This window comes from Myotis lucifugus, unplaced genomic scaffold, assembly GCF_000147115.1.
Source record: "Myotis lucifugus unplaced genomic scaffold, Myoluc2.0 scaffold_176, whole genome shotgun sequence".
Lineage (NCBI taxonomy): Eukaryota > Metazoa > Chordata > Mammalia > Chiroptera > Vespertilionidae > Myotis > Myotis lucifugus.
The window spans coordinates 660,128-672,574 of record NW_005871224.1 but is presented as its reverse complement, the minus strand read 5'-3'; the positions used below and the strand labels follow the sequence as shown (position 1 = coordinate 672,574).

General features: G+C 45.2%; 1 protein-coding gene across 2 annotated transcripts in view; it reads left to right on the top strand.

Annotated features, from left to right (window-relative positions):
• The window catches only part of GRIN2A (glutamate ionotropic receptor NMDA type subunit 2A), a 365,860-nt gene that overhangs the window by 300,455 nt on the left and 52,958 nt on the right, over positions 1-12,447 (top strand). For both annotated transcript variants that reach the window (XM_006096328.3, XM_023760225.1), the window contains 2 exons: positions 3,090-3,319; positions 11,662-11,822. In XM_006096328.3, coding sequence (XP_006096390.1) covers positions 3,090-3,319; positions 11,662-11,822 — 391 coding nt within the window. The remainder of the gene's footprint in view (positions 1-3,089; positions 3,320-11,661; positions 11,823-12,447) is intronic.

Genomic DNA, 12,447 nt, shown 5'->3' with positions numbered 1-12,447 from the left:
ACAGAATCTAGTTTAAGAATATCATCCAAAGTACTGCGTCATAATTATATTCGTTCAACAATAAATGTAATTATAAAATGGTATTTTCTCCCAAAGAGTTATATTTTCCTCTTGACAGCGCCTGACCTTAGTGCAGTGTATTTGACAAAGTGGCAATCAGTAGATAGGAAATTGAATTGGGAGGCATTCATTGGCTATAACTTATTAAGAGGCTCCCACGCAAGCCAATATTCATGTCATGTATATAAACACATTACATCATTTTGAGTGAATTTTCCTCAGTGCACAATAAATTCTAAGTGGATGGTATATTAGAAAGGTGCCAGGACCAACTCTCCTTCCTGAAAAATGACTTGAGGTTGTAGAAGACAGCAGATCTTCAAGGTACAGTTATTAAAAAACAAGACGCTTTAATTCGCATATATTCTTTTCATGCGGAAGATCCAATGTTGGAAACAGCCAGCAGGTCCGGGGAATCTATTAGGAACTTTGTTTTATTGTTCTCCTCCCACTTCTTCTTCACCATTGAAGAGTGGTGATTACTATATAAACCATCTCCAATCAACCAAACATAGTAAAAATGCCATAAAAATCATGTTGAATTTGAATGGGAGCATCACCCAAATCTTCACTAACAGGATGATGCAACAAGCAAGTAAGGAGCTTTCTGATAGAGTGGAACCTGAGACGATTTTCTGTGGGTGATCAATAGAGTAGGTCTTCACATGTGCAGAATGAGCGTCTGTGCTATTTATGAATTTGTGCACTTATTTGGTGACTATTTGTTGAGTGGGTGCTATGTGCCAGGCACTGTACTGGTGCAGGGGGATAACTTGGTAAATTGGATAGACACTTCCTGACCCTCAGGGAGCTGGGAGTTTAGTTGCGGAGACAACATATAAATACACGAATTAATAATCACAGATTGTAATAATTCTCAAGAAGAAGGCGGGGGGAACAAAGTGAATTGATGGAATGGAGATGCTACTTAAATAAGACGGTTGAACAAGGAAGCACTTTTGGAAGAGATGACATTGGAGCTGAGACCTGAAGAATGAGAAGAGTTCAGTCATGAGAAAAACGAAGGGAAAGGCATTCCATGGAGAGGGAACAGCAAATACAAAGGCCTTGACATGGGATAGATCTTGATATGCTTAAGAAACAGAGAAGATGTGAGTGAGAGAGGTGGACAATGGTATAAGATGAAGTCAGAAAGATAGGCTGCTGACTGTGGTAAACACTTCAGGTTTTCTTCAATATATAATGGAAGGGAAGAGGGGGAATGAAACGTGGCCAGTGTGGAAGGTCCCTGGAGCCATTCTGTCAAGACAATGGGAAGGGTGGCAGCATTGGAAGGAGGGGACTAGGTAGGAAGGTGTACGATCCCCAAGAGAAAAGATCACAGTGGTTTGGACTTGGATGGGGTAATGGAGATGGAGATAAGTGGATAAATTTGAGATATATCTCAGAGAATAAAAAAATCATTCAGAGGCCATCATGTGCAATAATTTCTCCTGTGGCCAAAGCACTCATGAGAAGGTCATTGTAAAGTAAAGAACCTAGCATGCGAACTCTCCAGCCTTTCCATTACATCAGGGCTTTCTATTTCCTGCTCAACTGCATGTGGAAACTCAGGAAATAGCAGCTACTTGTTTCTTTGTGCAAAATGGGTTTGGCTTCCATTTCACTGCACTTCATGGCAAAATTATATAGCCTGGTAATAGTATTCATGAATCAGGAATTCCCAAAAGTCTCGGACAGATCCTTTGCAACTGCCTATTCCTGACTCCCAAAGAGCTGTCACTTCTGATCAACATGCGCTCTTAATAAAATGAAGTGGTTCGTGAAGTTAAGTGGATTGACTCTCATTATTTTTTTCTTGAGTTCTCGGTCTGTTGGGAATGAGCCCAGAAGATCATAAAACTGGGCAAAGAGAAACAGAAGAGACTGAGGTCAGAAAGAATACAATTAATTGCCTTTTCTTTTCTGCGTTGTGTATGGATATTATAAGTATCGCTGTAGCCTGCATTTGGCCTCCAGTGTGGGAAAAGCCTGTGTCTCCTAGGCTCCCTGCCCAGAACTTCATCACTTCCATCAATCTGCATTCACTTCTGCCACTTGATTTATTGCCCACGCTGCCTGCATCTCCAGCTGAAGTCTGAGCAGATCATTTTTTTACATCTTCATTTACTTAAATGGCATAAAAATTAACCTTCTGTTAAAGGAAGACCTTTTCTACAATGAAATGAGGGCATACATTGATTTTTTTCCCCTCTTGTGCAAAACAGATCTAAAAGCCCTAACGTGTGCTTTTTCTGGTCTGCACCCTCCTCACCCCAATACATTTCAACATGTTGTTCTGCCTCTTGAGTTAAGGCTGCTGCAGGGAACATCTAAGAATCTTAGGGACACACGTGTGTCAGGGTACATGGAGAGGAAGAGTGTCCTGATAGCACAGTTCGTTTTCCATGATCCTGCAACCAAGCGTCTCCCGTCTGTGAAGTGTTTGAAGAATTAAGCCCTGTAGTTCTGTTCCTTCATGTCTCCATTTGGAGAGAGTTTTATTCCTATATTGTGAACACTTTACATCTGAGTTTGAATAGGAGCAAGTGCTAGGGGCATTCGCATTAGAATACCAAACACCAGTCCCACTGAATCGCATGGTTCTTATGCGATAGCACATGGGATGAATACCGAAGCAACCCCCCTCCCTGCCCCACGTTTCTGAGAGCTTTCTTTACGTGTATCGAGGAGATTGCCCTCCCATGGAAATCAAATTGAAATTTAAAACTGGTCATAACACTACTTGTCACTCAAATCCACATTTGGCATAATCATTTCTTCTTCCTTTCTTGTTTTCCTTTTATTTTCTTTTAAGAAACATGGCAAAACCCCAGTTAGATAGAAATATAGAACGAATTCTGATTTTTAAAGAAAAAAAGGAGATATGGTGGCTGTGGTTCTGAGGCAATGAAGGGACACAACTGTGACGTAATTCCATCTTCTAGCAACTGTCAGCGGCCAGCGAGTAGTTATTAAACACCCACATTTTGGGAAGCTGCTGAGAATGTCCTTTCTGTCGTTTGCAGCACCCCACGGGCCTTCTTTTACGATTGGAAAAGCTATATGGCTCCTCTGGGGCCTGGTGTTCAACAACTCCGTGCCTGTCCAGAATCCTAAAGGCACCACCAGCAAGATCATGGTGTCCGTGTGGGCCTTCTTTGCCGTCATATTCCTGGCCAGCTACACGGCCAATCTGGCTGCCTTCATGATCCAGGAGGAATTTGTGGACCAAGTGACTGGCCTCAGTGACAAAAAGGTAAGGTGACCTTGCTATCTTCTCTGGCTGAGGATGGATCGCAAATGCTCTTCCCTCGGAAGGGAGCGAGAACAGAACCATAAACTTTGCTCTCCCAGGTCTGAAAGGTTCCAGATCTAATTTGGGAGCAGTTTCCCCACGTGGTCATTTTATTTAGATGCTCTTGCCGGTGATGAGGCCCTGTGGCTCAGGGTTCCAGCTCTGGTTGCAGCCCACCTTCCTGGGAGAGTGTGATGTCGAGGAAGATCCTGAGCCTGGACAGGGACAAACTTGGGGTGAAGTGGGGTGCTCTAGGCTAAAGGTACCTCCTGATTCTGTGATCTTGGAGGAATCTCTTAAAGACTCTATGCCTTGGAGTCCTCATCTATGACATGAAAAAAAAAATCATCTTTAAGCCCTACCCAGAGAGGAAGCTGACAGCTGCTTTTTTAAAAACATAGATTTTTATTGATTTCATAGAGGAAAGGAGAGGGAGAGAGAGATAGAAACATCAATGATGAGAGAGAATCATTGATCAGTTGCCTCCTGCATGCCCACAACCCGGGCATGTGCTCTGACTGGGAATCGAACTGTGACCTCCTGGTTCATGGGTCGATGCTCAACCACTGAGCCATGCTGGCCGAGCCTGACAGCTGCTTTTTACTCTGTGGCCAATCAGCCCCATTTTCAGCACACCTGACTCACCTGAAATGTCTTCAAAGGACTTGAAAGAATCAGTTTTTCATTTCCCACCAGTTCTTTTACTCCGACACCGCTCCAATCCTCCCTCATGGGGCCGTGCTTACTGCATTGAGACGGGAGTGATCACACCTGCTCTCATTCTCCGCTGAAATGTATGGAGGTTTGCGGGGTATGCGTGTCTATTCAGAAATGCACAGAGAGGAAGAAAGGAGGTAAACGGGGTGCATCCTGCTATTGAAATTCTAGCTTCCAAAAACAAATCCCAACTTGCTAAGCTCAGCAGTATGAGGATTGCAGCGCTGCAAAGATTTTCTGTCTCGTGTGTGTGGATAATTTGTCTCTATTAAATCTCACTATCACATCTTGTTGACATAAGTCTACATATACACTTTTGGCATTCATCAATAAGTTGCTGAATAGAAAATCAGTCCAGAAAAAGCCCTCACAGCTTTTCCGTGTTATCTGCTGTGGTTGAAAGAGGTACAGAGGAGCCTGTCATCAGAGAGATGATGAGGGGTTGGAGTGAGTCACCCTCACAAAAGTGCCATCACCCTAGGTAGTGCGTGGCCTCTCTCTGATGGCTTCCCACTGTAGCTTGAGTAAATGCCATCCTACCTACCATGGCGACAACGCCCTTTATTTTTCGGCTGACGCCATATATCCCCTCCCTCTCCATCACTAAGGCTCCTCTCCATTCCTTAAAAACTAAAAACTCCAAGTTCATTTCCAACCCGGTGCCCTTGCACTCTGTCTTCTGCCTCCAGTGTCTTCCCATTCTCACCGCTGGTTCCCCCATTCAGGTCGAGGGATGGTATCACCTCTTGGGACTGGCTTCACTGTGGTGAACCTGACAGCCTGAGCTGGTGCTCCTGTGAAACTCTCATTGCAGAAGGAAGAAATAAACAGCAAACCATTGAATGTGAATGGAGACTATCCCAGGCAGAAATGAGTGCTATAAAGGAGATCAAACTAATGAGATTAAAATTGACTTGGGAACTCAGGTGCCCATCAGCAGATGAGTGGATAAGAAAGCTGTGGTACATTTACACAATGGGACACTACTCGGCCATAAAAAAGAAGGAACTCTTACCTTTGGTGACAACATGGATGGACCTGGAGAGTGTTATACTAAGTCAGAGGTCCTCAAACTTTTTAAACAGGGGGCCAGTTCACTGTCCCTCAGACATTCCACACATACACACTGCGGACCCGGGACGAGTCGCCTGCTAAGCAGGACAGGCAGTGGCGGCAAAAACACCCGGCGAGCCGGATAAATGTTTTCGGCGGGCCGCATGTGGCCCTCGGGCCGTAGTTTGAGGACCCTTGTACTAAGTGATATAAGCCAGTCAGAGAAAGATAAGTACCATATGATTTCACTTATATGTGGAATCTAATGAACAAAATAAAGTGACAAACAAAATAGAAACAGACTCATAGATACAGAGAACACACTGAGAGCAAAAAAAAAAAAACAACACCAACCAACCAACCAAACAAAAAAACACCCACACACAGCAAAAAACTCATAGACACAAACCACAGTATACTGATTACCAGAGGGAAAGTGGGGTGCAGGGAGATAGAAGAGGGTAAAGGGGAAATGGTGATGGAAGGAGACTTAACTTGAGGTGGTGAACGCACCAGACAATATACAGGTGATGTCGTATAAAATTGTACACCTGAAACCTATATAATTTTATTAACCAGTGTCACCCCAATAAATCCAATTTTAAAAATTTAAAATTGACTTGGGGAAGGGGATATCAGGAGAGTGCATATGAAAGAGTTATCTGGCACCTAGTAGGTGCTCAGTTCATGCTTGCTGATGAATGAAAAAATCATGGTGTTGGACACTGTCGGCATATCCCTCCCCCCTGCCGCCCAGGTGTCCTGAGATCCCTTTTCCAGCTCTGTGTGCCCAGCCTCACCTTTGCTGTATAGCAGTGGTTCTCAACCTTCTGGCCCTTTAAATACAGTTCCTCATGTTGTGACCCAACCATAAAATTATTTTCGTTGCTACTTCATAACTGTAATGTTGCTACTGTTATGAATAATATTGTAAATATTTGATATGCAGGATGGTCTTAGGCGACCCCTGTGAAAGGGTCGTTCAACCGCCAAAGGGATCGCGACCCACAGGTTGAGAACCGGTGATATAAAGGCTCCTACAAGGGATCTTCACAGGACAGTTACCTTTGGGCACAGGAACTGGGAATGAACTTTCTCCCAATCTTTTCAGTTGCCTGTAACCAACCAGTGAGAGGGTACAAATGCCCACCTGCTCTGCAGCTTCCAGGCAGGGCAAACTCGAAGCAGTTTCCTCTCCAGAGCCCCCTGCTAGACCAGGCGGAGGCTGAGACTTTGCCTAAAATTACACCCTGGGTTGGCTTCCTCCCTCTCCTGACCTCCGTCCCCCACTCCCTCCCTGGTTTCTCCTGGCACCCTTCCTTAATAAGTCAAGTTCACCCAAGTCTTTGGCTCAGGGTCGACTTCTGGCTAACTCCCGCCTAAAGCGTACGGCATCTGTGAGGCAGCAGATAAAGAAAGCCCCTCACTCAGAGATGGAAGGCTGGGTCCCATTGCCTCTCTGCCGCCTACGGGCTCTGAGATGCTTTCCTGGCGTGTAACCTGTCTGGTCTCCTTACCCCTCCCTGTCAGTTTGGAATCCTAGTTGGAGGAGGATGAAAGGAGACTGCAAGCATGCACGGGCCTTGGAGCCTATAAGTCCCCTACAGGCACCATCACATTATGGGAGCAAAGGTACAGTTTCTAGAAGAAGTGACCGGAGGTGCAGGGGAAGCACTGGGGAGCCATGTCCTGGATGCGAGGATATTTTAAGAAAATCATTGGCAGTCTACTCTGCTTTTTGTTGCTATTTTCAAAGACGAGGGGAAAAAATCCCCTGCTACATAGTTTTGGTTCTAAATAATATGGCCGCTTGTGCGAAAACTAATTAGAACCACTAATAATTTGACTGACCTTCTCTCATTTGGAAACACCTAGTAACAGATACTGCGTCCTCGTGGGACACAGCTCAGATGCAACCTCAGAGCATCGGCGGCAAGCAGAGAGCTCTTTTAATTAAATGTTTGATACAATTAGATAAACAGCAACGTTCTTGGAGTAAATAAGCTAAGTGCTCCCAGAAGATTAATAGCAGATACACCGAGAAAGTTTGCACAATACAAATCTATATTGAATCAATTTGTTTTAATACTGTTCACAGTGGGTTTCTCTCTCTCTCTCTTTTTAAAACACGAATACCTGTGTAACAACTCAGGTTTACAATACGTTAAGCCATTTGCAGGATTAGTGCTTGCTGTGCAGAGGCACCTTTGGAGTCCGTGGTGTGATCAGATGAGCTTGGGTTTAAATAACAAGTGGGCGGATTCGCTGATAAATGCTCCCCTAGGAATTATTAAAGGAAAGTTGGAAATCCAAACTGTTGGGACTCACTATGGTAGGGAAAACCCATCTTTGGGAGGCAGCTTAACGTAGTGGGAAGAGCAATGTCATATTTGGGGTCACATGGACCTGGATTCAAATCCTGGCCTTGCCATATAATGGTTATATGGCCTTCAGTATGTCAGTATCCCCAAGGCTTAGTATTCTAATAAAAGGGGTGGTATTAGTATCATCTGGCAAGGTTGGTGTGAGGATTAGAAGTAACCTACTGCTTCTTCCCTGCCCTTCTCTTTATCACCCTCCTCTTCCTCATTGTCATCATCCCTGACTGATTCAACCATTCCTCACTTCTGGAGTCTAAAATGATATTGCACTGAGGTGGCCTTTTGTGACAGCAATGGAGGGAATTGGGGGAAGTGCCCTGGCTCTTGTGGAGTCGTGCTGCCTCTGGGCACTGCGGTCGTGCTGCTGGTGGCCCTGGCCCTCCGTACTTATTGGTTGAATGGAGGCCTCTGAGCCTCTTAAGGGCCATAGCTGTTCGATGCTGACATCAGGAAGCCCGTGGAACTCCACCAGGGGGAGAAGACTGCACTAGAAATAGGGCCTCTAGTTGCCAGTGTTCCTGATTTACAGCCACAGAAGACAGATATTTCTAATAAATGTGTAGTGTTGATTCATAAGAGGAACAGAGAAAGGTCCTGGGCAAGTGCCACATTCTTCCTGCACAATTTAGTTCCCAGACCAGCATCTCTACTTCCTCCATCATAAGTTGCTTGCCACGTCTTAATCACTTGGACGACTTTCAGACCTGGCCACATACTGGATGAGGAAAATAATTAGAATATTATAACCCTCTAATCCTCTGTTCTCCACAGTGGAAGGACACTGGCTCATTCTGTGGCTAAAGGCACGCTCAGCAACAACAGGTGATGCGTATCAAGCATGCAGATGCCAGGAGGTGTTGCAAGCTCTCTGTGATTAATCGCAAAAGCAACCCCCAATTTACAGACAGAGAAACTGAGGCTCAGAGAACTTACGCAGCTGCTCACAATGACTGCGTTCCTAAGTGGCACATGAGAAGCTGAACGCTCTGAGCCCAAGTTCACGGGAAGCCAGTAAACAGGAACAGTGAGGGCGGCCTGGGGAAAGAAGCCATGAGGGTTCCACTGGCCCTGGGGATCATGATTGCATTGTTCTGCATCCCCCGTTCCTATGCTAACGCCCACATTGGTCTCTTTCTACTTGCATGGGGAACTCCCTGGGAGAAAGTGGCACTAGAAACTATTCCCCCAAGAAACACAGAATGTGTCCTTGACTCGAGGGCCTGGGACTCAGGAGATGAGTCATGCTTGCTCCTCTTTTTCACACTGTAGACCAGTGACTCCTTAGCCGTGAAATTAATGTAAGGGGTGTGACCATTCAAAAAACAGAGCCTAATGGATGCCATCGAGTATACCACATGTAGAAAGAGTGAGCACTGTGAAGTGGCGTGTGTGTGTGTGTGTGTGTGTGTGCAAGGTGGCAGTGGGAGATGCATTGTGAGTCATGCTGTAAAACCTTTGACAGCCGTGAGTCCAGTGGGAAAGGTTCCTGGATCCCGGTGCTGGGCTGACTTCTGTGTGGACAGCGGTACAGTCAAGGCCAGTGGAGAACGGGAATTCATCACAGAGGCTGATGACCTGCCTGTCGCTGTGCAAACCAGAGGCAGGGACGAAAGGGACTCTAACAGAGCTCCTCGGCTCCTCTGCAACAGATGGGGAGGGGAGTGGAGGCAGTGAGTCAAATTGGCTCTCTCTGGATGTCTCTGGAGGTTGGGAGCGGCTGCTACAACACCTAGATTTATGAACTGCCACTGTTGTCTCTGTCTCCCAGAGCAGGCAGCTGCCCGGCGAGCTAGCCTGGGCTCGGCCTCCTCTTTCAGTGATGAGTTGAGTTGCTGTTGGCTGGGTTGAGTGCACACACACACACTCACACTCCCCACAACGACCCTCAGGAGGCTCTCCTTTGGATGATGTATGGCCACTTCCCTCAAATCCTGTTGTGGCGGCTTATTAGGCAGCAGCAGCTTAATTTAGGGGAAATGGTTTTTAACTGGAAATTTTAACAGTGAAATGAAGTCTGAAAAAGAGAATAATGTATCTGGTTGGCCGGACTCTTAGGTAAACTTGCACACTTTCTCTGGCAGTTCTCAGCTCCGTGGAGGGCATGCTGGCCTGGAAGTCCAAGGGGCCTCTGGATTCTAGCCCTGGTCCTGCCATGGAATTGCTGGGTGTCTTTTTCCTCTCTGGGTCTCAAGGTCCTCGCCTCTGAAAGAGGAGGGGCTGCTAGCATGATCTCTGAGGAACAATGGAAGTTAGACCTTAGCCCGTTGTCTCATTACATCACTTTCTACTTTCAGAGTTATATATTTCACAAAAAACGGAGGCCCACCTTCCTTTTTTGCCCATAATGACAGTAAAAATGAAAACAATAATAGCTTTATTTTTGAGTGCTTACTCTGTTTCAGGCACTATTCTAATTACTTGACAAATGTTATAATTTTAGACCTTCCCATTGACCTTCAAGGAGAGGTACTGATATGTTTCCCACTTTACAGGTGGAAAAGAAATGGAGGCAGTGTGAAGAAAGTGCCTTATCTAAGGTCCCACAGTTTGTAAGTGATAGAACCTGATTTTACAACCTGTGGACCCGAGCTTAGAATTGTAGCCATTGGCCTGTGTTGCCTCTAGATTTTCATTGTGTTTTGGGGACTCAGACCCAGTTCTCTGGACTCCTAATCTAGTTGGGTTGCCCCAAATGCTGAAGTTGTAAATGGACAGTATCAGCCAATCATGGAAGACTAGTGGGGCATGGACAGTGAGCTTTCATGGAGGCTGGAGGTTCCATTTACAACATGGGAACCCCTAAGAAACTAATGCTTAGTAGGGACATCAGCTTAACATATGTTCATGAGCCTGTCATCATTAAGCCTAGAGTATGTTAGGCCTCCAATAAGTATTGCATGTATGGATGAATGAGTGAGTAGAGAATGAGTCAGTGATGACATATAGTTATTGTAGGGAAAGAAAAATAATTTTTCCTCTATTCTCCTAGGTTCCTGGTTGAGAATGCCCCTCTCCCCCCAATTATAAGAGACAGGTTAACAGGAGAAAAAAACAAAAAAAATTTAATAACAAGTGTAACTCCTGTATGCATAGAAGATACCCAAGAAAATGGAGTAACTCCCTTAAATAGCCCAAGCTACCACCTTAAATACCATTTCCAGCTAAATAAAGACAAAAGATGTTCAGGGAGAGACCAATTACCTGCGGTTACCAGGAAAAGCACAGTTAACAAAGATATGTTTGTTATGTAGACTTAAGTCAGTTGCCTTTTCCATTGGTAAGAGTTCCTAGAGACTTAGTCATCTTCCTCTTCCAGGTACAGCAAGAAAGACACCCTTACAAACGGAGATTTTCCTCATAAATGTAAATGTCTCTCTCAGGAGGGTAACTTCTACTTGGTTTTCAGAGCTTCTCCTGTGTCTGCTGATTTTTTAAAAAAATAATCAACCCCAAGTGATCCTTATGGCAAAGAAACATATTTTGGGGTGGCAAAATCTGCTCCCCTTTATCATTTCTGGGTGAGGTGAAGGTCATTGTAAATGAAGTTCAGAGTGATTGGTGGGGATCACAGAAAATCCTATATAATAAAAGTCTAATATGCAAATTATCCCCTCGGGAGTTTGACTGACCCGGGGTTTGACTGCTCACTATGATGTGTCCTGACCACCAGGGGGCGGCAGCCGGGGGAAGGAAGGCCCCAGCCAGCAGCCGGAAGGCCCTGATTGGCCCTGATCGCTGGCCATGCCTAGGGACCCTACCTGTGCACGAATTTTGTGCACCAGGCCTCTAGTTTTATCATAAGATGGATAAATTAACCGAATGAAAATAATACCTTCATTCCTGCTCAACCAACATTTTCTGAGCTCTGCCAGGTCCCCAGTGCTCACCACTAGGCTACTGTATACAATGGCACCAAAAAGTTCAGTCCAGCAAGTTATCTATTGTGTACCCAGACAGTATGTACTGGGGAAGAGCATGGAACAAGACAGACACTGGAGCTCACAGACCAGTGGGAGATGTGATTAAAAAGCACAAAACTGAATGTGTTTTTGCTGTGCTAAAGCATGCATATGTTTAACTCCTGACACAAGGCAAAGTGATGGCTGACTTCTTTTCCTTCTCCTCTTCCTTCTCCTTTCTCTCTCTCTCCAGTTTCAGAGACCTCACGACTATTCCCCACCTTTTCGATTTGGCACGGTGCCCAATGGCAGTACGGAAAGAAACATTCGGAATAACTACCCCTACATGCATCAGTACATGACCAAATTTAATCAGAAGGGAGTAGAGGACGCCTTGGTCAGCTTGAAAACAGGGTAAGGATGGTGGCTTCTTTTTCTCCGCAGGCCTGCTAGCTGATAAGCCTCACAGAAAATGACTCTCTGCACGCCTTGCTCCTTATCTGCCCCCACTGCATATTTTCTGGAGAGCTGGGCAGCCAGATGCACCCCAGTTAAGGGCCGCTTTTGTTAATCTGATGAGCACCACAGGTTTCCTTCTGAGTTGTGTTAAGGAAAAGCAAATCCAGGACACTTTGAAATGCAGAGAGCCAGTGGGGTTTCTTAAACTGATAAAGAAGTTGGCCCAACTCTATGGGCTATTTTACCCAAATAGAAATGTGAAAAAACAGAATTCAACTGAATACCTTCTCCTGCTCCTTTTAGTTCTTCTGACTGGTAGAATAATTAAAAGGACATGGGCAGATTAAGAGGAGAAAATCAAGTTTAATACATGCACACGGGAAATTCACATAAGCATGCAAATTCCAAGGGCAGTGAGGTAAAATGAGGTATATGTGTCATTCTGGACTAAGGGGGGTGGAAGGGAGAAGGGGCCAGGACTTCAAAAGGAAGTTAAGGCAATTTACAAGGGGATGAAAAAAGTTAATGTTTAGTAAACAAAGGTTTGCTGGGCCACCTTGAAACAGTGGGACATGGAGGA